Source organism: Rhinatrema bivittatum, chromosome 1 (assembly GCF_901001135.1).
Source record: "Rhinatrema bivittatum chromosome 1, aRhiBiv1.1, whole genome shotgun sequence".
NCBI lineage: Eukaryota > Metazoa > Chordata > Amphibia > Gymnophiona > Rhinatrematidae > Rhinatrema > Rhinatrema bivittatum.
Genome location: NC_042615.1, coordinates 71,528,461 through 71,554,186, shown reverse-complemented (window position 1 = coordinate 71,554,186; position 25,726 = coordinate 71,528,461). Strand labels below are relative to the sequence as shown.

General features: G+C 43.4%; 1 protein-coding gene across 10 annotated transcripts in view; it reads right to left on the bottom strand.

Moving 5' to 3' along the window:
• RAPGEF2 (Rap guanine nucleotide exchange factor 2) overlaps nt 1-25,726 on the bottom strand; it is a 624,821-nt gene that overhangs the window by 249,860 nt on the left and 349,235 nt on the right. For all 10 annotated transcript variants that reach the window (XM_029617182.1, XM_029617118.1, XM_029617324.1 and 7 more), the window contains 2 exons: nt 20,085-20,160; nt 12,885-13,052 (listed from right to left, as the gene is read on the bottom strand). In XM_029617182.1, the coding sequence (XP_029473042.1) occupies nt 12,885-13,052; nt 20,085-20,160 (244 nt within the window). The remainder of the gene's footprint in view (nt 1-12,884; nt 13,053-20,084; nt 20,161-25,726) is intronic.

Below are 25,726 nucleotides of genomic sequence, written 5' to 3'. Positions count from 1 at the left end.
AAAAGAAACATCACCCATCCTTATAAAACAAATCAAGAAATATAAAATCATCAGCAGTAAAACTGTACTAACAAAAAGAACATATTTCGAAACAGCTGATGAGTGGAATATCCAATAATTAAAAACTCATATAAAACATTTCCAGATACCAACAAAATATTTCAAAATAGCAGACACAAAGACCCAGTAATGAAAAATAATAAGGATACAAAAATTTTTTTGCTCTGCATACCTGGGAATGTTTGATATCCAGGTGTCCTGAGATTGTTCTGAATTAGCAGGACGTGGGGTGGTTTGCTTGGAACTTTCTCCTCTCTCAGTCACATAAAGCGCTCTCTCTCACACTGGCTCTCAACGACACACCTATTCACACATGCTCTCAGTCCTCACATATACACATGTTTTTTCTCTCTCACTTATATAGGCTCTTAATTACACATTTACACACATGCTGTCTATCTTTTCACGCTTACACACACACACAGGCTTTCAATCACACACATACATGCTGTCTTTTTCTCTCACACACAGACTCTCATTCACATGCTTACAAACATGCCCTCTCTTTCTCTCATTTACACACAGGCTCTCAATCACATACTCACATGCTCCCTCACCTAAATCAGCTCTCAATCACACACAGACACACATGGTCTCTCTCTCTCATTTAAACACAGGCTCTCAATCACATACTCACATGCTCCATCACCTAAACCAGCTCTCAATCACACACAGACACACATGATCTCTCTCTTACTTATACACACAGGCTCTTAATCATACATACACATGATTTCTCTCACACACAAAGGATCTCAATCATACACACATACTCTTTCACACAAACAGGTTTTCAATCACAAACTTACACATACAGGTTCCCAATGGTAAACTTACATTCATATTCTCTCTCTCTCACAGGCAGGCTCTCAATCACAGACATACTCTCTTTCACATGTACAGGCTCTCAATCATTCACATACATGCAATCTCTCTCACACACACACAGCCCCCCCCCCCCCCCCCGCGGCCCGGAAGAGGAAGTGGAGAGTATCGGGTGCCTGCGAGGCAAGAAGAGGCCACGCTAGTGCGCTCGGCATTGGCCCGAAGAAAAGAAGACTGCAGCGCGGCTCGGAGGAAAATGAAGAGGTTCAGCCGCGGCCGATGGGACTCCGCCTCCGCGAGGGCTGAAAATGAAGAGGTTAGCGTTGGGAGGAGGCTGCTGCTGCTGCGAGTTCCCGGGGTGAATGAGTGAGCAATGTTAGCGTTGGGAGGAGGCTGCTGCTGCCGCGAGTTCCCAGGGTGAATGAATGAGCAATGCTTGCTCGCTCATTCACCCCAGGAACTCGCGGCAGCAGCAGCCTCCTCCCAACGCTAACCTCTTCATTTTCAGCCCTCGCGGAGGCGGAGTCCCATCGGCCGCGGCTGAACCTCTTCATTTTCCTCCGAGCCGCGCTGCAGTCTTCTTTTCTTCGGGCCGATGCCGAGCGCACTAGCGTGGCCTCTTCTTGCCGCGCACACACCCGATACTCTCCACTTCCTCTTCCGGGCCTGCGGGGGGGGGGGGGGGGGCGGGAAGAAGAGAGCACGCCGGTGCCGCTGACTCCAGCTGTCCTGCCGCGTTCCGCCCGGGCGGAGGAGGATCGGGGAGCAGCTGGGTCAGCGGGAAAGTGTGGCGACTGTCTGCGAGCCAGATGCAGCCCTCAAAAGAGCCATATCTGGCTCGCGAGCCATGGGTTCCCGACCCCTGCCCTAGGATGATCTGTATTTTAGCACAAGTTATATTCAAAACTTGGTTAGATCCTAATCTAAACCCTAGTGTGTATATATATATATATATATATATATATATATATATATATATATATATATATATATATATATATATATATATACACACACACACACACACACACACATATATATTTCTAAGTTCACCAGACTCCCTTTGAAAAGATAGAATGCTGGGGTTCTTCCCCAAAGATGGGCCCCTTCATTTCTAGATTGTCACAATCATAGAATCATAGGTAACATAGTATGGGGCTAGTTTGCTGGGCATGCATGCAGGAGTTAGACTGGAAGGAGGCAGAAGGCTCCAAACCAAACCTCAACATTGAATGCAGTTTGAGTGGGTTTCCTTTCCCTTGGCCAATGCAATGGAAAGTAAGCCAGAGCTGACAGATAAGTGTAAGAAGATGTAGGTCTACAGCTGTGAATAAATACCAGGCAGGCATACACCAGCACTAAGAAATGAGCGGAGCAAATTTTCGTTACACTCAGATAAGGGTGTACTGTGCAAGAGAGTACACAGCATAATAGTAGTATACAAACTCTGAGAAACATTGGAACTTGCATCGCTTGGGTAAAGCACTGGTTAAAACAGCAGTACTTGCAAAAAATACATTTTGGATCATTCAGATACCGGTTATCTTTATTATAATGACACTTTCTTCACTGTCATTTATATTTAATTTCTAATAAGCTATTACGAGTTTGAAGTTTGACAGTATTTCTTATGCAGCCTCTCCTGGCATGATAATAACTATAAAAATATCACTCAAAGTTATTTAAGCATATGACAAATCAAACTCAAAATATTTGTTTAAATTATGTTTGTGACCCTCATATTACGAACCGCTGATAACAAATCACATGAACTTCAGTCAGGCAATTTATAGAACATAAGAAATTGCCATGCTGGATCAGACCAAGGGTCCATCAAGCCCAGCATCCTGTTTCCAACAGAGGCCAAACCAAGCCACAAGAACCTGGCAATTACCCAAACACTAAGAAGATTGCATGCTACTGATGCCAGTAATAGCAGAGGCCATTCCCTAAGTCAACTTGATTAATAGCAGTTAAGTTTGGATAAGTCAACTTGATTAATAGCAGTTAAGTTTGGATAAGTCCTCCAAGAACTTATCCAAACCTTTTTTAAACCCAGCTACATTAACTGCACTAACTGGAAACAAATTCCAGAGCTTAACTGTGCGTTGAGTGAAAAATAATTTTCTCTGATTAATCTTAAATGTGCTACTTGCTAACTTCATGGAGTGCCCCCTAGTCCTTCTATTATCCGAAAGTAGAAATAACCAATTCACATCTACTCGTTCAAGACCTCTCATGATTTTATTAAAGACCTCTATCATATCCCCCTCAGCCGTCTCTTCTCCATGCTGAACAGCCCTAACCCTCTTCAGCCTTTCCTCATAGGGGAGCTGTTCCATCCCCTTTATCAATTGTCGCCCTTCTCTGTACCTTCTCCATCACAACTATATCTTTTTTGAGATGCAGTGACCAGAATTGTACACAGTATTCAAGGTGCGGTCTCACCATGGAGCGATACAGAGGCATTATGACATTTTCCGTTTTATTAACCATTCCCTTCCTAATAATTCCTAACATTGGTCACATTCAATTTTTTTCACATGCAAATAAAACTAAAAAAAAAATAAATTTCTGAAAGTGGCTTGGGAAGACAGGCATTGATGTTATGCAATTACAAAATTCAAACAGTACAGCGATATATTACTGTAACAAGTCCTCTGCACTGTAATGTAGTGATACGTCCCCATGTTTCAAAATAAATGTTTCTGCATCAGAAGTAACTCAGTGGTAAATAACTGGTTAATCTGCTGCCTTTCATACACTGGTATAAACTTGCTCTCCATTTTCTGTCAGCAGTGGATTCTGTATCTTCAATCGCACCTGTCAGTATGGTGCTGCTGCTCTCTCTTTCAGTGATTTAAGTCACATGTTTAAAACTACTTTGAGTGAATTTATATAGTGATCTAGAGCTTTTCACTCTCACTTTGGCCCTCTAATGTATTATTACTATTATGATAGATAAATCAGTGCATGGCCATTCTGCTTCTTATCAAAACTACGCAGGTAGTACACCAGTACATGAAAAAGAACAGTACTGCATGAACTGCTGAGGAATAGACTCAAGGGAAAATGGTTTTATTAAGGAGGGGATGTGGTCATAATAAAATCTGGTCACATAAAATAAATCAATAACCAAAAGAAGAAACAATATAGCCAGGATACAAGCAAGATGCTTCTTTGTGGCCTGGCAGTTTCCTCCTGCTCAAAACAGAAACAGCTTCTATTGAACTACAGCACCCTTCATCTGCAGATACCCAGGGATTTAACCCATTTTTTTAAATCCCCTTCCCAACTCATCCCTACCATTGAAGAGGTAGCCCTGGACCCAAGGCCACAAACCACAGGTCTCTCCGAAGCCCAGCTAATGTGGGCACTAAGGTCTAGTCCAGTCATAAGCAACTCTGGCCCTTGAGGTCTGGTTTCCACTATGCAAATCGATCTCATGCATATTTATTGTGAATATCCCGAAAGCAGACTTGTTTGTGGCATTCGAGGATTGGAGTTACCTATCCCTGGGTCAGCCACTAGGTGCCCCTACCCCAGGCTGTGACTGCTGCCCCCTGAGTATCCACAGCCTTAACCAGCCATGGGAGCACAAACCCAGTCCCAGAATCCAACACATAGCAGGGAGTAAGCTGCTTATATTTGTCTTTGAATTATGATTTTATGGCAAACTGCTTTGAGTGTTTTGATGAAGCAGCAAATCAAACAAATAAATACTAGTACCACTGAGCCCCTGAGCTGACCCAAGTTATTTGTGAAGACTACAGCTAGCACTAATGTTTTCAAGCTAACATTCCCCCTTGTTTCCAACAGAAAAGTAAAAACCAAATTTGTGCCTAAAATGTTATACATTTGCTCCAGAATTACTTTCTTTTCTCTGTGGCTGGTATCTGTATAGGAAAACAGGAACAGGTCTTACCAAGGCTCGTATCTGTTGAGGTGGAGGTGGGTTATTTTGTTTAGTTGGGATTACTGCATAGTAGATTCTTGTTTATTAAGAGAATATTGTATAGTTTTGATTTAATGTACATTTTGTATCTTGTTCTTCGCTTAGAATGACTATGGCAATGTTAAGCAGATTATAAAGAATTTTAAATAAATAAATGCTGTAAGTCTTGTTAAGGGCAATATCCTTCCTCACCAGTTTACCATGTTTCTTTTATTTTCTTCTTTTGATTGGGATTTTTTGAGGGTGAGCAGTTTTACAATACCCTTTATTAAGAGTCTAAAAGATGAATGTTGAATTGAATGACATGGTATGTCAATGTACCTTTCTGTTTGGTAGGATGATGAATAATAAAACATTTTTGGGGAAACAAAAAAAGTTATAAATGGTAAAGTCTCTACATGCTGCAACAATAAACACATTCCCTTCTGTCTCCTACAGTACTTTCTCAGGCCCTTTTCCTGTTCCCTGGGGAGAGCATATCACTGTAAATCAGCACAAGAAAAGACGATCTGAAAGTTTTTCATTTTGGTTTTTATGCTCCTTTCACTCTTGTCAGCAGGCTTCTTTACATTCTATTAATAGTTGAAGTAGGCAGCCTCTCCTTTATTGCAGGGAAAAATGCCACAGATTCGTAAGGAGTACCACCAATCATGTGGCTTCTATTCCTACCAGCAGGGCTACAAGGGAGTTACTATAATTTTTATTCTTATTTTTATACAGATCTTATCACTTGTAAAAGGTAATGAACTTATGGAACTAGAAATTAATAACTTAGCCACTAATCTACAGAACAGGTACAGCACAGGAACTGGCAACAGAAGTCCTTCTATGCGGTCCTACCAATAGGCATCAACCCAGCTGTGGATTGGCCACTGTTGGAAACAGGATGCTGGGCGTGATGGACCCTTGGTCTGACCCAGTATGGCATGTTCTTATGTCCTTATGTTCACAATTCCCTTTCTCTGCTCATTTAATGCCGATTCCTTTTGTGATTGCGGGAGTTCAATGATGGCATCAATTAGTCCACTGAGAAACTGGACTAAGGTTTCCTCTATAGTTCATACGTGCATGGCCACACAGAAATCTTCACCTTGCACATCCCATTTATTTTATTTATTTAACAGTTTTTTATACCGACCTTCATAGTAAATTACCATATCGGATCGGTTTACAGTTTAACAAAGGGAAAAACTAGAGTAACAAATTCAAGTAAACGAAAGATAACAATAAGTAGGAATAAGTCAAAGTTACAATCAACAGGGGGAGAGAACTTGGAAGCTTGCAACAAGCTGGAAAGAAGATAGGCCGGTAAAAGAAATTTTACCATAGAGTGTACAAGTTAAAAACTTAAGGACGGTGCTTTAACCTCAAGAATGCCCGTCTCAAGAATGCCCGTCTCAAGAATGCCCGTCTCACCTCAATAAGAGCGCGCCCCCTATCAATTGCTGGCCCCACGCGCTGGAACGCGCTACCCACAAACCTCCGCCTTGAACCTTGCCCCTGCAAATTCAAAAAAAAGCTAAAAACATGGCTCTTCCACCTGGCATTTCCAGACTAGACCCTTGTAGTACATTCCCTGCTACTAATCCCCTCTCATATAAGCCCTCACCCCAATACTTTACCCTTAAATGCTGTTTCCCACACCCATAGCTAGTACATGGAGAGATTTATAATGTATTTATTATGTATAATTTGTTAATATGTTTAATATTTACAATATGTTATTTTAAATTACGTTAATTTGTTTCTCCCCAGTTCCTTTCCCAGCTTCTCTCTTCCTCAGGCTCCCTTACAGCCTCCCTCCTTGTCTACAGCTCCCTTGCCACTTGTTATCCCCTGCCCCGTTCTATGTATTTTCCATCTTTTGTTTGATGTTACCGGATATGATGTATCTACTATCGGTATAGAAAACCTGTTAAATAAATAAATAAATATAGCTGCCCATGCCACACTTCAGCTCATGCATGACCAGGACTCAAGGCAGAGAAAGAAGAGGGGAGCCCATTCCACTACTCCCCTCATGTAGTAGCACTGCAGCCTACTTAAAACTCCCGTTGGTACTTCCTCTCAGCTGATCTCACAATGCATGAGATCAACGCAAAGAAAGGACCTGCCTGGTGCCTTTCAAAGATACAAGGAGGAGCCAATGGCAGAACAGGCTCATACTGCTATCTGCAGTAATCCTGCTCTGCTGCACTGCAATCCTCCCCATGAGCAGGCCTGGCAGAAGTGGGAGAGAGAGAAGCCTGAGAGCCAAAGAAAGGAAAAGTAAGAGAGCGAGAGCGCACATGTGTTTGTGCACGTGAGAGTGAGCACATGTGAGGAAACATGTGTGAGAGTGAAAGCATGTGAGAGCATGTAGGTGTGCGCGACGAGAGGGAGCACATGTGCACGCGAGCAAGAGAGGAGCGTGTGTGTACTTATGTGAGAGAGGGAACACTATGTGTGCATGTTTGCATGTGTGCACGCAAGAGACAAAGCACATGTCTGCGTGTGCATGAGAGAGGGAGCATGTGTATGTCCATGAGCGAGAGAGAAAGTACATGTGCATGTATGACAGAGAGCATTGTATGTGAGAGAGGGTGCATGTGTGCATGTAAGAGGGAGCAAGTGTTGTGTGCATGTGAGAGATAGCAAATGTGTGCATGAGAAAGAGAAAGCATGTGCGCGCGCGAAAAAAAGCATGTGTGGGGCATGAGAGAAAAGAAGCATATGCATGAAAGAGGGAGCACATATGTATGAGAAGGAGCACCTGTGTGTCAGCGAAAGAGGGAGCATGTGTGTATGTGCAAGAGCAAATGTGTATGTGCACGTGAGAGAGAGGAAGCATATGTGCGAGAGGAAGCCATGTACATGAGAGGAAGGGAGCACACGTATACATGTGAGTGAGCATTTGTGTGAGTGTGTGAGAGAGGGCGTGTGCATGAGAGAGGAAGCATGCATGCATGACTGTGCTTTAGCGGAATGTGTGCGTGCAAGTGTGTGTGAGAAAGGGAGTGTGTGCATGCGAGTATGTATGTATGAGAGATGTGCGTGCTTTAGAGAATGGGAGTGATGGTGTGTGTGTGTGTGTGAGAGAGAGGACCATTGAGTATGTATGCATGAGAGATATGTGTATAAGAGGGAACATATGAGTGTGTGTAAGAGGGAGGGGAGTATAAGTCTGAGTGTGTGAGAGGGAACATGCCTATGAGTGTGGGTGACAGGGCATGGGTGTGCATGTGAGTGTAGATGAAAGAGTGCACACGTGACAGAGACAGCGTGTGTGTATGTGTGTGAGATAGTATGTATACGTGAGTGTATGACAAAGTGAGCATGTGTGCGTGCAAGTGTATGAAAGAGGAGCGTGTGTACATGTGAGAGAGGAAGCATGTGAGTGTATGTGTGAGATGTGTATGTAACTGTGCATGATAGAGGCATCTGTGTGAAAGAGAAGGGGCATGTGAGTGTGTGAGAAAAATAAATGTGTGATTGAGTGTGTCAGAGAGGGAGTATGACTGTAAGAGAGGCCAAGAGAGTATGTGTGAGTACGTAAGAGAGGGAGCACATGTGTGAGAAAGGGCGTGTGTGAATGTGAATAAGAGAGAAAGAGAGAGTGTGTGTGTGTGTGTGTGTGTGAGTGAGAAACAGGGAGAATGTGTATGAATGCAAATGAGAGAAGGAGCATGTGAATGTGAAAGAGTGCATGTGTATGAGAGAGAAGGCTCATTTGTGTAAGTTAGAGAGCGAGTATATATGTATGAGTGAGTGAAAGCAGGGCGTGTGTATGTGAGTGAGATTTCATTGGTGTTTGAGAAATTTTTTTTAAATTTCTAAACATATTTTAATTATTGAATGTTCTATTTATCAGCAGTTTTGAAATATTTAATTTGTGTGGTTTTACTATTGTATTATTTTATATTTCTTGATGTTATTGTATGATGTTTTATGGGAAGTGGTGATGTTTCTGCTTTTCGTTACTGCACTGCATAGAGAGTATGGCTTGTTTTTTCCTGCTCAGTTTTTGTCTGCACCTTTCTACTCTATGGGGATTTTATGGTCTTTTTCTTCTGTATTTGGTGAGGTGTTCTGCATTTGTGACAAAGATGAGGTATTCTGCTAGTATGCATTTTCTGGGTAAGGTTCTATAGCAGCCTAGCTTATTCTATTTTCCTAACAGGTGTAATACTTGTAGAGTTGACTTTTCATAGTTAGGGTTGTTGCTGTTTGAGTACTGGCAATTAGTGTATTTTGATATGGGAAGTTTACCATATTATAACTGTTATATAGTTTACTCATGGCTTTCTGAAGGCTAAGCCTACACACAACATGCATTACAATAGGCCTAATACCATATAGGTTTCAAGCGCCTTGGTTTTATAGGGTTTTCTGGTTGGCACACACCAGTACATATAAATATGTCAGGGCAGAAGCATCTGAATTTAGGAAGTGGGGCAGAGCTAGAGCGTACAGGGAGAGAGAGGGGCGGAGCTCAATTTGCAAACCACTTATGTAGGTACAGGGCAAACTTTCCTCTTTATTATAGTTAACTGTATCTGTTCTCCAGAAACTTGTCCATTTAAGTCCAGCTAGCTACCAGCTTTCACTACAATCTCTGGTGGTAATTTCCACAGATTGAGTATTGACTGAAAAAAACACTCAAATTAAAAAATTTTTAAAATTTGATACCAGTTAATTTCATATAAGGTCTGCTAGTCCTAGTACTATTGAAATGGTAAATAACTGTTCCCTATTAACTTGTTCCATGCCACTCATTTTATATATATCTCTCTCATTACCCTTCTCATTCATCCCTTCTCCAAGCTGAAAAGTCCTAATCTGGTTAACCTCTCTTCATAAGGCAATCGTCATCCCTTTTATCATTTGTGTCACCCTTCTCTGTACCTTTTCCAGTTCCACTACATCTTTAAGATGGGGCAACCAGAACTGCACACAATATTCAAGGTGAAGTCATACCATAATTTATACAGAAACATTAGGATATTCTCAGTTTTATTCTCCATTCCTTTCTGAATAATTCCTAACATTATATTTGCTTCTGACCACTGCTGTTGACTCAGTGGAGGATTTCAGTTGGTTTCATTTCCTTTCTCTGACTGGTAGCTCCTAATGTGTTACCCAGAATTGCATATAGTTAGAATAATTTTTCCCTTTGTGCACCACTTTTCCCTTGTCCATATTAATTTAGTCTGCCAATTAGATGCCCTGGTACTTAGTCTTGCAAGGGGCCTCTGCAATTCCTCACAGTCTGCTTGTGTTTTAACTGCTTTGAATAATTTTGTGCCATTTGCAAATTCGATCATCTCATTCAATGTTTTTTTTCTTCCAGATCCCTGTAGAATTCCATTTTCTGCCTCTATCTTTTGGGGAAAACTGATCACATAATCCTACTCTATGTCCCATTCTGGGAACAGCTGCCAGTCCACAATAGAGCCCTGCCTATAATTCACAGAGGAGTTTTTCATGGGGGCTTTGCCAAATGCCAGCTGAAAATCCAAATACACTATGAGGTCCATTTTCAGCGACACTTAACTTACCCAGTTAAGTGGCACATTTTAAATATTTATCCAGTTTGGTGGAGGAAGGGGAATGGGCATAACAGGGAGGATTTGGGTTAGCCAGATAAGTTATCCAGCTACTTTCGATATTCAGAATTAGCCAAATAACTTAGCCAGCTAATTCGGGTTGCCCTGCAGACTTGTCCTAAAGTTAGCTTGAGAAACTTATACGGCTAACTTTAAGATAGCTGGATATATTAAGCAGTATAAGCTAAGCTAGCCGGACACGTTTATTTGGCAAAACAGCCAAGCTGCACAGTGACTGAATAGGGACCTCTCAGTTGACTGGTTCACCCTTATCCACATGCTTATTTATACCTTCAAAGACTTCTAATAGATTTTAACTAAGGGAAGTCTTTGCTATTATTTAGGCAGTCACTTTTTTCCATTGACATAAGTGTCGGCAGGAGAAAGGATGCTGGGGTCAGGGAAAATGGGAGGTTGTTGATGGCAAGGGTTAAGAATGGAAATGGAGGCATACATGGATAATGTGTAAATGGAGGAATGGGGAAAGAGGTGGAAGGAATGGGAGACACGGAAGGCTAGGAAAGAGGAAAATGGAGCAATAGGTGAGAGCTGAAAGATGCGAGAAAAGATACATATGGAAAAAGAGATGGAGAAAGAATGAATTTAGGTCCTTGGTGGTGGGCTAGCAGCAGTGCTAAGAAGTGGCGCCATCTTGGAAATAGCCTCTTGCTAGCCATTCCTTCAAACCCCTGCCGCTCATTCAAAAATTGGGTAGGGCACATACAGTAGAAAAAATGAACTGGACTGAGACTAGTGTGACTTCAAAGAAGTCGATTTTGCTATTTTTAATTTAAGGTTTTAATTGTAATGCAGGAGTTGGTTACCAAATCTTTTAGACAGTAATGACCATTGAGTTAATAGCAGGGATGTGCACACTTTTTTTTTCCTTTTCATTTAGCTTTTTCATTTTTTGGGATTTTTTTGTTTGTTTGTTTTTCATTTTCAAGGCTTTTATTTGTTTTGATTTTAGGAAACCGCACATACCATTTTCCAAAAACTAAAAATTCACAAAATTTATTTTTTGGTTCATTTGAAACAAAACAAAAACGGGCTCGTCCATTCCATTTTACACTTTTGTTTCAAACAAATGCACATCCCTAGTAGAGGAACTTGAAAGTAACCAAACAATGATAACTTTCTTAAAATTCCTATTCTAAAACGTTGAAAACTGTTCCTCAGGCCCTGTTTTTCAAGCAAAGAATTCCAAGTGTGAAAACAGCCTTGCTTGAAAGACCTTGTCCTGCTGGCCTTCAGTAAAACAGGAAAGGGTGGGATCCACTTGCAATGAATAAAACGATAGTTGGAGACCCAAAGTAACTAGAACAGAGTAAATCTGCTTTACTCAAGAGTTGAAACTGGTTTCCTTCACATCTGTGGAGCATCAGGTTGGGCATACCACGTTGGTTTTCTCAAAAGCAACGCAGTTGCCAATTCAAATTTCCAGAGTAAAGTCCTTACAGCAACTACAGCAAATAGAAAACCATACAAATATAATTTTCCAGCACCAAAAGGCATTGCCCAGAATTTCCATGCTGTGTTTCAAAATGGGTTGGTAAAGTGATCTAAATCTGAAATTTACAGCAAGCATAATATTGTACAAGCACATGAGCAGTATTGGGCTGGGATGCGATTACTATTCTAGGCATATGGAAAGACCACTAATTGCGAAGACAAGCAATTGAGAATTGCGGTCACTTACTAAGGAAAGGCAGAAATGCACACATGCAAATACATTTGAACAGGGACGAGGAGACAAGTAAAGCAATTTCAAGGGGAAATGAGAAACAGTATTTTGGCCAACAGAGACAGGGAACCTTTTAATCCATGTTTGCTGAATTTGGCAGCCTGAAGCTGTTAGCTATGGGGAATATTTTGTGCAAAGTTCAATTTATGCAAACCTGCTGACAATCTAATAAAAGAGCTCGAGCAACTAAAATGGAAACTTTTCTTGTTGTTGTTTACTAATGCTAAACAGAACTCCACTGACCACTTGACAATGCAAACTCAATTTTCTTTCACTAAGAAGGTTGTCATTTTTACATTTCAAATTACACTTATTAGCAGAACTGGCAGACTGGATTGCTTTTACCCATAATCACCACCCCTGCAAAACCAACCTGTCATCACTACTCATTCATGAAAAATACACTGAAAAAATCTGGTTTTGGAAGAGCTAATTTCACATAGTCAGAGGCTTTATGCTGTTAATTTCTGTTGGTAAACAGTTACAACCATTAGGTAAAAAATTAAAGGATTATTTTATGATTTGAAATCATGCACTTTTACACTCTAAATTACTTATTTTGTGCATGCCTGCCATTAAGGATGATTGAAAGCCAGGATTATTTAGGTAACTATACTTTTCATTTTAAACAGCAATGGTATCACTCTGAATTGTGAAATGTCAACATATATTTAATCCCTCCTTAAATTGAACACATCAGGTTTGAGTAACTTACAGTATGATAGCCTCTTGGTAAAGGTGGTTTTCCCACTGGATAAGGATCCACAGTATCAATAATGGTCTGTCTTTCTCCTTTCTGGTTAATTTTCCTAAACCTCCTTCGAGACTGTCTATGAGATGCTTGGCGTTGAAAATATTCTTCATTTTCATCCATATAGTCCACCTGTAATGACCAACACAATAGGTCATTCACCCTCAAATACTGAGATCTGCAACACTACTCACCCACAAGCTTGTGAAGAGGACCTTGCCTTCATCGTAAGCCCTTCTGAGCAGAGCTTGGGGGAGCCATGCTGCCTTTATATACTTTATAGATATGCATTTGTTTGAATCAAGGATATAATACGACAAACAAGTCTATTTTTATTTCACTTGTGAATCCCCTGAAACGAATGGCAGGTGTGGGTCCCACAAATGGAACAAACATTGTCTCATTTGTTTGGGTTTCCCATTCAAGTCTATGGCCCATTGAAGTCTATGACTGTGTACTGCTGAGTAAATAAACAACTGGTAAGGAGATCCAAGAAGGCTGTGGCAGAGCAAGCTGTGTGAATTTTTTCCTTTTGTTGCTGATGGAGCAGGATTTGTTCTCTTTAGAAATGCTGCATACAGCCCATAAACCCAGGGCAAAGGAGAGAACCTACCCAGCTGTCTCATCGTACCCCTCTGTTTCAGGCCCGATGGACACTCACGTTCACGCGGGATTTGATTGGAAGTGCTGTCCTTGGATGTGAAGGCTGATGAGGATGTGCTGGCTTCCCCTCTGGACTTATCAACCTCCCTTTCCCCAATCGTAAGGGCTCCACCAGCAAACCTGGCTACCTCCAGAGAACCAGATGTGATGTTGGGAAGGGGGGGGGGGCTGATGATGCTGATGCCCTGTGACCCCGTGCAGGGTCAGGCCATCCAGGAAGCGACGGAGGAGATGCTGGAGAAAGTTCCAATGTGGGCTGTGCTGGCTCACCGATGGAGGGAAGCTTTCAGATCCAGGTAGAATCTCTCTCTACCCCATTTATAAGACCCTTACAAAACTTTGCACAATCTACCCTGGTAAGACCCAACTTGATAACTTTTGATTTTATATGAGAGGCTTATAGAGACTCTCAGAGCCTCAACTTCTCTGCAACTTAATCCCTTAGTGGACAAAGTTAATGATAATGAAAACAAAGTAAGGTTGTTGGAAAAATCAAATCACTTTTTTCAAAAGAAATTTGAGGAAGTTAGCCAAGAGGTACAAGGACCGAAGCCTACTGAGGACCTAATGATAAAAGAAAATCAACTTTTGCAGAATAAACTTGAAAATTTGGAAAATGTAATATGTGGAAAAAAACCTTTGCTTCATAAAATTCCTAAAATTCCACATATGTCAGCAAAAGATATGTTTAAGAAATGACTCATGGTAACATCTAAGGTTCCTGAGACGGCAATACCTCCATTATCCAAATCATATTATTTACCCCCCTTTAAGAGGAAAGAAAATCAAGCAGGCTCTCAGGGTATGGATTCTTTAACACCAAATATGGATATATCTACACTTCTGGAAACTTCCGGCAGTGACCTTGTGGAAGTTGCCACAATGTTGTTCATGTTTGTGTTTGAACTTGATTATAACTAGATCTTAAGAATATGCTTTAGGCACAGTTCTGAATCTTTTCTCCACCTTAAAGTCAGACAAATGCAAAAGAGGAGGCAACAATTTCTTTTGATGCGACCTAGAGTCTTACAGATTGGGGCTTTCCTTGTTTTAAAATTTCCATGTTAATGTCTTGCAAAGTATAAAGGCCTCTCGTGTGTGTTTTTCTTTCCTTCCCAATTAGCACTGTTCCTTATTGACAAACCGGTCTTGCAGTCTGAGGGGGGAACAAGTTAGTTCTGCCTGTCCCTCCTTTAGAAGGTTGAGTACCCTTAATTTGATTAACTCGCTATATTAATACTGCTTTTCCTTTTATTGGATCTCCTATTATGAACTTATGGAATTGAAGAAAGTTTCTATTTATTTTCCTGCTTGCATTTTGTAAATTTCATTTTTCTTTTCTGTTCAAGAATGTTCTCTTGAAAAAGGTATTGGAAAAGCCATAAATAAAATAAATAAATCTGATAACTATAACAACCAACTCTTGCCTGTATGGCAATCACAGTGCAGCATCTTTTTTAACAAGCTTATAGTGCTTTCTGGATCAAGTGACATGGATGTCCCATTGAAAAGACTCAGCATGTGCAAGAAGCTCTTCTATTTCCTCTAGCAGATATTAGGAAAAATCTTGTTCTGAGAAGCTGTTTCAGACTTAAAAATTTAAAAACCTAGAAAAAGCTGGATTTGGCACTGCCTGTTTTTGATCTTCTGTGTTGCAGTGGTCCTACTCAGAAAGACAGAGGCAGTTATATTGCTGCTTTTTTTCTTCTCTGGGGGGGGAGGATCAGGGTAGAAGTGTGGAGATTGCAGCAGTGCTAGTGATTTTTTGTCTTGACTCATCTGAGTGTCTGAGATAGGACAGCAGTGAGGGCTGCACATTGACAGAATTAAGAGGAGAAGAGTTTACCAGGCTGCCAGTCTTTTTGGATCTGTTTAACAGTTTTTTTTGTAGAAAAGGATTCAGTCAACACTGAGTGCACAAAGCACAGCACATATACATCATATATATGTGTAAGAAACAGTTCTCCACACAGTAGAATGAGTGGGGTCCAGTATCAATTCCAAACCCCCAGTAGGAAGCACACTTCAAATTCCATCAAATCATTCAGAGGAAAAGGGAGGGGAGGGAATGGCAGCCTTGGCAGGGGTAAAGAAATTGCTGCAGAGCCAGCCCAGCCTAGGAACAGCAATTTAAAAAAAACATAATCCCACCCCTAAATTGAAGAGAAATGCTCATAGCCACAGAATGGTAGGAGCGAAAGGCAGCTCAAGGCCAAAGCAATTGAAATTTCGAGAGCATATGCAGTTGCTGCTTATTCCTTTCCCTCTTCTTTTGGAGCAGAGGGGGAAAGGTAGGGACAGCTATCCAAGGCTGGCATTAGCAGAGCAGTAGGCGTACAATGCCCAAAACCAGCAGCACACTCCTCTATGGTTACTGCTTCTGAGGCAGTGAAGGCAATATTTTCAACAACTGATTTTGAAGAAGTCTAACTGGGGCCCAGCAACCACTCATGAGGTTGAACGCCTGAATTAGGCAGTCCGCCACCACATTTTCTGCCCCAGCCAGGTAAATTGCTTGCAAGAGCATCCTTGGGATAGGGTGCAGAACCATATCTGCACCGCCTCCTGACAAAGGAAGAAGGAGCCGTGCCTCCCTGTTTATTGATTTACCACATTGCAACCTGACTGTCCAGTTGGATCAGGACAGCTTTGTGGAACAAACGATCCCGAAATGCCCAAAGAGTATCGGATCACTCGGAGCTCAAGGAAATTTATCTGGCAGCAAGCTTCCTGTGCCGTCTATCGACCCTGTGTATGGAGGCTGTCCACATGCGCCTCACCCAACCCAGGGTGGTTGCATCAGTGGTAAGCACAATCTGGTGTGGGGAAGCTTGAAACGTAAGTCCCCGCTCCAGATTGGAGAGATTTTCCCACCAGGACAGGGAGGCCTGAAGAGGCTGCATGATGCAGACACATGCATTGAGGTCTTGGGTTGCCTACAGCCACTGAGAGTGCAGGGTCCAATGAGCATTGCTCATACACAAGCAGGTGAATGGGGTAACATGGACAGATGCAGCCAGGTGACCCAGAAGACGGAGCAACAGGCAAGCAGAAACCTGATTGCAGTGGACCAAACCCGCCAGTGATGCCAGGGCAAGTGCTTGGTCATGGGGCAGAAACGCCCTGGCCTGAACTGTGTCCATTCTGGCCCCAGTAAAGCCCAGATGTGGAGATGGGCTGAGATGGGACTTGGGGTAGTTGATGACAAATCCCAGAGACTAACGCTAACAGGCTTTAGCTCCCTGACGCAGTTAGTGTCAGGGAGCGGAGCACCCCCTGCTGGGTGTTGCTTCTGATTAACCAATCATCCAGATAGGGGAACATGTGCACTCCCTGCCGGCACAGGTGTGCCCCCACAACCGCCAGGCACTTGGTGAAGACCCATGGAGCCGAAGCGAGGCTGAAGGGCAACACACAGTCTTGGAAATGCTCCTTGCCCACTAGAAAGTGGAGATACTTCCTATGGCTGGGGAAGATCTCAATGTGAGCGTAGGCATCTTTTAGGTTGAGGGAGCAGAGCCAGTCTCCTATTTGCAGAAAGATCAAGGTGCCCAAAGAGACCATTTTAAACTTTTATCTTTGAAGAGAAGGAAAAAAACAGTTGATTGATTAGGATGCACCAAACTAGAAATTGTTATTTGTAACCTACAAATGCACATTAAAGTTAAATTCTTTCCATCTAATATGCTCCCTACAGACAAACTTAATGTACACACAGTTTATTGAAGTGAATTGTTACCGCACATGATTAATTGTAATCTATACCACTTACTTTATTCATTATCGTGCCCTGTTGTAAACCGTTGTGATGGTTAGCTAACTTAACGAAGGTATAGAAGAGCTTTTAAATAAATAAATAAAATAAATAAATAAATAGAGAGCTCTCTCATAAGCACTTCCTGATGAGAGAACAGACCACACATGGGCATGGGGGAGAGACTGTGATGAATTATCTCCCCAGGGATCACATGGGGCCTCCTCCTCACTGCGGTCCCTTGGGAACTGGAGTGGAGGGTCCTTGTCTAAGCCTCTCGGTTTTGGCATCGAGGGCACAGAGATCCCCGATGATCCAGGAATGGGATCAGGGAAACCCGGCCGCAGCACTAAAAACCCCGAGGGCTCCGTCAGCTGCACAGATTCTTCCTCTTAAGAGGACCCAATAATGGGAATCACCATCGGTGGCCTCTGTGGGAACCGATGATCCCCCGGCACCGGCAGCATCAGAAGTACACCCAGAAGGATGTCTAGATGCTCCAGCAGGAGTGCCAAGAGAGACGGTGCTGGCTCCGGCACTGGCATGGAGAGCGGTGCCAATGGCGGCTCGATACCCCTCTGAGCTCAGAGCACCGCCTGCTGAACCCTGCGGTCCAACTCCTCCTGAAAGTCCGCCATAGTTAAAACAGATGGACGAGGAGGAGGAAGTGTCACCAGAGCTTCCTCGGAGCCCCGAGGAGGCTCTGTGCCCAGCACCACAATCAGCGGGGAATGCCTTGGACTCCTGGGTCTGATAGATGATCTCCACGGGATTGCTTCGGTAGCAGCATGGCAGCCGCCAATGCCGCACCAGTCCCGGCGCCATGTGCAACAGCGACCAGTGACTGTTTGCGGGATTTCCCTCAGTGCTCGGCCCGGTCTTTCCCCGGAGCCGAGGAAGGAGAAGAGCCTGACATCCTTGAATGTGACGACACCTGAGACTGCCTGTCACCGGCTCCTCTCTCACGAGAGGGATGGCATAGCTAATGGCTCCCCTCGGCCTCTAGGTGACAATGCCCCGATGCCAAAGTAGATGGATCAGACTTTCTGGCAAAAAGCTTTTCCATCTTATCCAGCCAGGCACGACAGCCTTTGGGGTCAATCTGGTCACACAGATGGCACCCTTGGACGTCGTGCAATGCCCCCAGCAGAGGATACATACCTCATATGGATCAGTAATCGACATGGTTCGCAGGAACTAGGGCATCAGCAAAAACCAGGACGCCGCCATGAAAAATAGCCTGCGAGCGGTCGATGGCCGGTCACCAAGAGGCGACTTGCCAGGAATCAACCACACGAAGGGAAAAATGTTAACACACCTACAGCATGCCAGACGGCACCGACCAAAGAAGAGGGACCCGGCACCAAGAACGTCAAACGACCGGGAAAAATACTTTGAAAAAGATGAACTAAGAGCAGAGCTCCACTACTGTGAGGCAACTACATCGCAGAAAAAGAGACTGAAGTGCGACCCCACGTGGGCGCATGGATAGTGGCATGCTGGGCATGCTCAGTGTGCCAGTCGAAGTTCTAGAAACTTTGACAAAACCTTTCCATGCCGGGCTCCATCTAATGATGTCACCCATCTGTGAGGACTACCACCCTGCTTGTCCTAGGAGAATTATTTTTATCCATCCAGCTTAAAATATTCTTTCTAAAAATAGCAACCTATTGTCAGGTCAGAAACATTGCTCTTGGGGATAAATATCTGTATTTACTATCAATCATTTTCCCCTCCTGTATATTGTACCAAATAAAAACTCTGTGCCAAAATAATATCAAAGGATATCACTGATGCATCAATAATTGATGTGCCTGTCTGGCTTGCTCCAAGTTTTTTTTTAAACAAAATCATTAGCCTGTGAACTGACATCAAAGACAGGCTTCAGCTCTACAGGACACATTCTATACTAGCAATAAGAACAGCCAGCGACATTGCCTTATTCCCCCCCAACTGAAGAATGAAGGGTAAGGAATGACTATCTCACTAGTTTGAGACTGGGTAGAAACTAGATGTGCCCTATAGTTACACAATTTGTCTTTGAAGTCAGATAATGAGCAAAGTATTACAATTCTAGTGTCCAGGAGGGTTGAATTTGCATCTGGGGCTTTAAAAACTGCATTTCACTTATTGGAGCAATGTGAACAGCTTGCAGGCCTTATACCTTTTAATGAACTAACCTAACACGTTTGTGACTAGCTTCTGAGAATTGTACACCCTTCATCAAGTTATGACGGGGTGTGCAGTTTTCAATAGCTAGTTCCAAATATCATGTTAATCGAATAGAAAGGCAACTTCTGAAATGACTTTTACTTCTGCAAATTTAACACAACTAAATTAATGCAAAAAATGAACTGTAATTTTTGGGTGATCCACTACCATATCTCCTATTTAAATGGCAAGGTACAGGAAAAGCAAATACGCAAGAAACATGCAGAAAATAAAACAAGCAATGCTCTAGGTGCATTTTAATGTTACCTGACATTAAAATCTAGCATTGATGCTCCAGGTATTAAGGCAAACTGTCATGTAAATGGTTTTTTGAAAGAAAAAAACTCATTCTAATTATGCAGCTCCTAAACTTTTGAATGCTATGATGTTAAAATATTAGCTGAGGTTTTTTTTTTTATGTTTTACATAAAATATCAGTTGTACTTTTGAGTATGCCACCAGGCTTCCATGGGAAAGAAATCTGCTGCAGAAAAGAAGATCATGATTTAAAATAGTTTGAAGAAGCAGGCACTTACCACAATCATTTCAGAAGGCTCTAAAACAATGCACTCACAGCCACGCCTGAAGCTTCCTGCAGAGCGTTTGCCAAAACTGCAAGGGAAACAAACGTATACAAAATCCCTCAATTTAAGCAAAATCACAGTTGTAAATGATCCCAAATTAGCCCTCAAAACATCCCAAGGCAATTAAAAGCATATGAAAAAGAAATACAGAACCAGTCAGGAATTTAGTTTCATGAGAATTTTTTTTTCTGATGACCAATAGATAACCACAAAAGATGATCATCGTTGCAAATATGTTCCCAATTCACAAGCTCTGCTAAAGCCAAAAGCCCTACAATTATACCGATGTTCAAGCAAAGGAAGTTCTTCCCAAGGAAAGTATCCAGGATATATTGTATGAGAAAAATAGCAGCACCCTGCAGCCGAATCCCAGGTTTCATGCATTCAAGATATGGTGTCTAATCAGAAAGACTCAAGATTTAAGTTACTGAATTTGCTCTTACTATAAACATACACTTAACCCCTATTACCCAATGGCTTATTCCTTATGTGGAATAGATCAAGATTCAAGGAGAAAAATGAAGGCTTTGAACTGAGATTAAATGCCCTGGTCCGAGGGAATAAATGCTATTAAAGCTTTCTCAGAAAAAGACTACAGCAGCAGATAAAGATGGTAAGGCCCCCATCTAGGCTGCACAATTTACTTCATGATGCAATGCCAAAGAACGTCTTTGATCCCGGGCGCTCCCTTCATTTCCTCACTTTAAGGATCATCTGTACCTATCCCAGGGCTTTCTGGAATTCTGTTACTATATTTGCCTCCACCATCTCCGTTGGAAGGCCGTTCCATGCATCCACCACCCTTTCTAACTAGTGGAAAAGGCCAGTCAAAAATGATGGGCTAAGACAGCCTGCCAGCTCAAGTACTGAAGCCTGGACTGGGCCCTGCCACTGCTCCAGCCGTCCTCAAGCCTTCTTCACCCCCATCTCTACAGGTGCCATTTTTCCAGCAGCACACGTGCCACTACCGACTCACCAGCAGGACACACAGCGCCCCTTCAGGCCCACCCTGTCCAGCGCTGCTGCATAGCAGGCTGATGGGCTGCCCGCTGCATGCATCCATTTCTGCCTGCACAGCGGGAGGCCCCTGAAACAAACACGCTACACACAAATGAGCTGCCTATCATATCATGACTTTTTTGTTTTGGAACTTCCCTTCCACTGAAAAGGTTTGCTTCTTGGGCATTATTTGTACTTTTAAGCTTTTGACTATATCTTGTCATATTCCTTCTACCACTTCCCTCCTTTAGTGTTCTAAAGCATTTTTTGCACTTTTTTTTTTTTTTTTTTTTAAAGAAAGCCAAAGCCTTTCACTTCCTGAAAGTTAAACTTGGAAAACACTGGCATGCCTGTATTCACAACCAGACTATTTACAGCAGTTTAGAACATGTCTCCTCATCTCCTCTAACAATAGTTTAGAGCTCTAATTTAAGACTCTTGCGTTTGGTATCCTCGTTGTGATGCCTGTAACGGGACCAAGAAAAAGATGCCAGAGTTCAGGGGTTGGCAATCCCCAGCACAGAGACACCCGCCCGCATGCTCCGAGCAGCACACTCTTCTCCCACTCACACAATGCCAGCACCGGGAGCTTTCGCACACTTTGTGGGATGAGTTTGCTGACCTCCCAACATATGAGATCAAAACGCCAGTCCACAAGTTTTGGAAATGCTTTCAGTATCAGGGGCGGGAAAAGTGGCATGACAGCCAGAAATGCGTGCACAAGGCTTGAAGGTTATGTGATCGACTGCAAACCGCTTGGATTGCCTAAGCAGTATATCACGTTCAAGAAAAACAAACATTTCACCACTTATAACAGAAGACTCAGTCATTCACTCCCCGTCCCCCCCTCCTCCAAGTTATGACTTTTTTTTTCCAAATCATTCCCAAGGCAGGGGTTGCCATAGCAATGTCATCTTACAGGCTTTTACTACGTTGCCAAAAATAGAGGTCGCCCTCTTCCTCCCACACAATCCTCTTCCCAACTGTAGTGTATGGCAGAAGTGGCCAACCTTTCCCACCCAAAGAGCCAAGAAATTGGGATGCACAGTATCAAAGAGCCTCAAGGTTTCAAAAGATGAGGGGGGGGAGCCTAGACTGAGCCCTGCCACTCAATCCACCCACCCTGTCCCCATGGTCTCTCTCTCTCTCTTTCAATTCCATCCCGTTCTAAGCAACCTCTCTCAGTCCTGTCCCCCCCCCCCCCCCCCTCAGTCTATTTCTCAATCCCCCCAACCCTTTCTCCACCAGTCTCTCACAATCTCATTCTAGTCCCACTAGCCTCTCTCAATCCTTCCACCCTGTCCCCTTCCCAAGTCTTTCATTCTGTCCTCACCAGTCTCTCTCAATTCTCTTTCCAAGCTCTCAGTTACTCCACCTGTCTCTGAATCCTATCCTGGCCCCTATCTCTCAACCCTCCCACCTTGTCCCCAACCTGTCTGACTAGCATCTCTCTCTTCCCCTAGGCTCTGCTCGATGTCTCTTTCTCTCTTTTGTCCCCATCGGCCTCTCTCAATCAGCCCCAGCATAACAAGAACAATGACAGAGGCCCAATGGCTCCAACATTAATACCTCCCCTCCCTAGCCCTTGACCTACTCTTACCTCCCCTCCTTACCTTCTGTCTACCACCAATATCTCCCCTGCCTCTGCCCCCACCTACACCCCTTTTTCTCTCCATCTGACCCCTCTTCCCCAGTGCTCTCTCGCATGACCCTTCTGGCTCTCGCACACTCACCACCCCTCCCCCAAAATTCTCCTCTTTTCCCCAGAAGCATTCCCCCTTTCTTGCATGTGTGTGTGTCTCTCTGAAATCACTATCCCTAGTTCTCACACACCTCCTTGCCATCACAGCATTAGCTTCCATTCTCCCCTGTCCCATCACCCCTTCTGGCTCTGTTACCACCCTCCCCCTTTACCCTCTCTCACTCTCCCTTCTACCTTCACTACCTACTTATTATTGTCACCCATTCCTCCCCTTCCACCTCTCTGGCTCTCATATACAAACCCTCACCACCACCTCTGCCTTTCTTGCACACACATACTCCACCCCCCACCCTTCTCACAACTCTTCATTGCTTTTCCCCTTTCTTTTGAACCCCTTCTATCCCTATCCCTGGATCTCTCATGCCACCTCCACCATGACTCTCATATACTCTATCCCAGCTCTCTCTATTTCCCCCACCCAAGCCCTGCTCGCTTCACTCCTGTTGCAGAACATGTTACAAAACATATGATAGAATAGATCTTGGGGAGGAATAAAATGCCAAACAATCCAATTTCATTACTGATCAGAGACATGGGGGAGGAAAACAATATTGTCCCGTCCCCCCCAATCTTCCCCATAGCATAAGTTTCTTCATGTGATGAGCCTCTCTAACTCTTGCAACATTCACCTCTTTTCCAGTCACTACCCTCAGAAGTATTCATCCCCTCTTGTACCACTTCATGAACTGCTCCAAGTATTCAATTACATTCACCACCTTTTCCCCCTTACAGCTTTCTCCCCCAATCCTTTGCCACAAATTATTCTGGCCTGACTGGAGCTATGGGTAACATTTTCCTTCCCTCTATTGGCTAAATCCAAAGTCATGGGAGCCCATTGAGCTGCTAGTCCTAGGGTTTTGTACACTCCAGTCCTTCTCCTCCAGAGTGCAGACCATAGAAGGATGCTCTCTACTCCAGGCAGCAGGTAGGGTCGGGCTTTGGTCAGGATGGGGAGGGTTGGAGCAGGGAGCTGACTGGCTCTTCTTTGTTGCCTATCAGCTCCAGCCTACCACCTTCCTGGGGTAGGCTGAGTAGTACAGCAGGGATAAGCAGAGAAAATCATCTGATTCCTGCTTCAGCCACTTCTTCCTGTCTCTGCAGCAACCACCAGCACTGTCAGGTCAGGAGAGAGAGAGAGAGAGAGGAGGCTGGCGCAGAATGGCTCTTCTCTGCTCTATTCTATTATGTACGCTTCTTGCTCCAGTCCCTCGACTCTGTCCTCTGCAACACTACTCACTTGCCATGTGGCCATGAGGGCAAGAGCCACATTTTGCACATGAAAGAGCAAAACGTTTGGCCACCCCTGGACTAACCAATTTATTGAGGGATGAGCTTTCAAGGACAGAGCCTACTTCATCAGAACATTTTTTGAAAGCCAATTATGTCTATCCCTTTATCTGTGTAGCTTTTAAACAATTTTTAGAAGGAAATATTTATGAAGTAGTGTTGCTGTGTCTATTTATTAAATTAAATATGTATTTTAAAATTCTCAACCTAGAAAGTTACTTTTGTCTTTTTGTCAGCTTAAAAATCTTGACCTATTTTGATATATTCTGTAAGCCATCTAAGTAGCCTGTGGATAAAAGATCAACCCTTTTCAAAATTGTGGACGTGGAGGGAGGGCTGTTATGTGGTGTTTCAGGTTATGAGTTTTGGAAAAGGCTCTTGTACTGAGTGGGGATTATTAGTGTAATTTGTTCTAAGAGCTGCCTGTATAGATTCATTGCTGCAAGGGATGGGGTTGGTTTTGCTTGCTTTTTTATTTTTAGATTGGGGTGGTGTCCGCCATTACACCCACCAAGCAAACTTGCTTTGCCCATCTAACATTCTCTTGCTTCCAACCTCTTTACCACACTCAGCTTCCTCCTCAGGTTACCACTGCTCCAACGAAGGGCGGATTGTCTTCTCGGGGCTTCAGGCATACCGCAGTGGGCCAGTCCGACCAATCGCATGATTGGCACTGGTGGCAGCAGCCCCATGTCTGCGGAGCCTCTGCGACTGTCAGGCCCTGCAGGGGCACTATGGCTTTTTTTGCAGCTCCCCCCAAGGCTCTCCTTATTTTTCCAGCTATACATGGCTGCTACCGCTGCTCTCCTTCCCTCCTCCACCACCGTTTCAGCGGGAGCCTCACCTTACTTTTTTATGGCGCATAGCAATAAAAGCAGTAGCAATGGTAAGGTGGCTCCGTGGGCCTCTCCCACCACCTTCCTTTCCCTCCTCGACCCTGACAATGGGAACTACTCTCGCTGCCTCGCCTCACCTATCTTCTCCTGGCGCTGCCTCACCATGGGCTGAAACACTTCGCAGTGCTCTCAGCTGCGACCACCCTCATGCCCAAGCCCACCACAAAAAAAAAGTTCCCCCCTCTCAAGCATCGGGGCCTTCCAACCTACCTCTACCCACAGCAGCAGCAACAGGGAGCTACTCAGATCCTATTCTTTTGGGGCCCTGCCTGAATACAACTAGAAAGCACTATCTTTTTTTTATTGTTTGAATTGTAATTTGTTTTATTGTGTAATTTTTTGAAATTGTGATGTAATGTGTTCATGTGTTTATCAGTATTTCAATGTAATCCACAATGATCAATTTGTTAATTGGATTTAGTGAACTAAATACAATAAATAAATAAATGTTGCCTGACCACCAATGGAAGGTTTTGGGGTTTTTTTTTTTTTATTTAGAGGCAGAGAGGGAGAAGAAAGAGTTGGAGTGACTCATGTGAATGTGCATGTAAGTCAGTGAGTATGGGCGAGCATGTGTGTTTCAGTGTGCATTTGTGAACATGAGTGTGTTTGTGTGCCGGTGAACATGTACAGCACTTTCCACAGCTGGC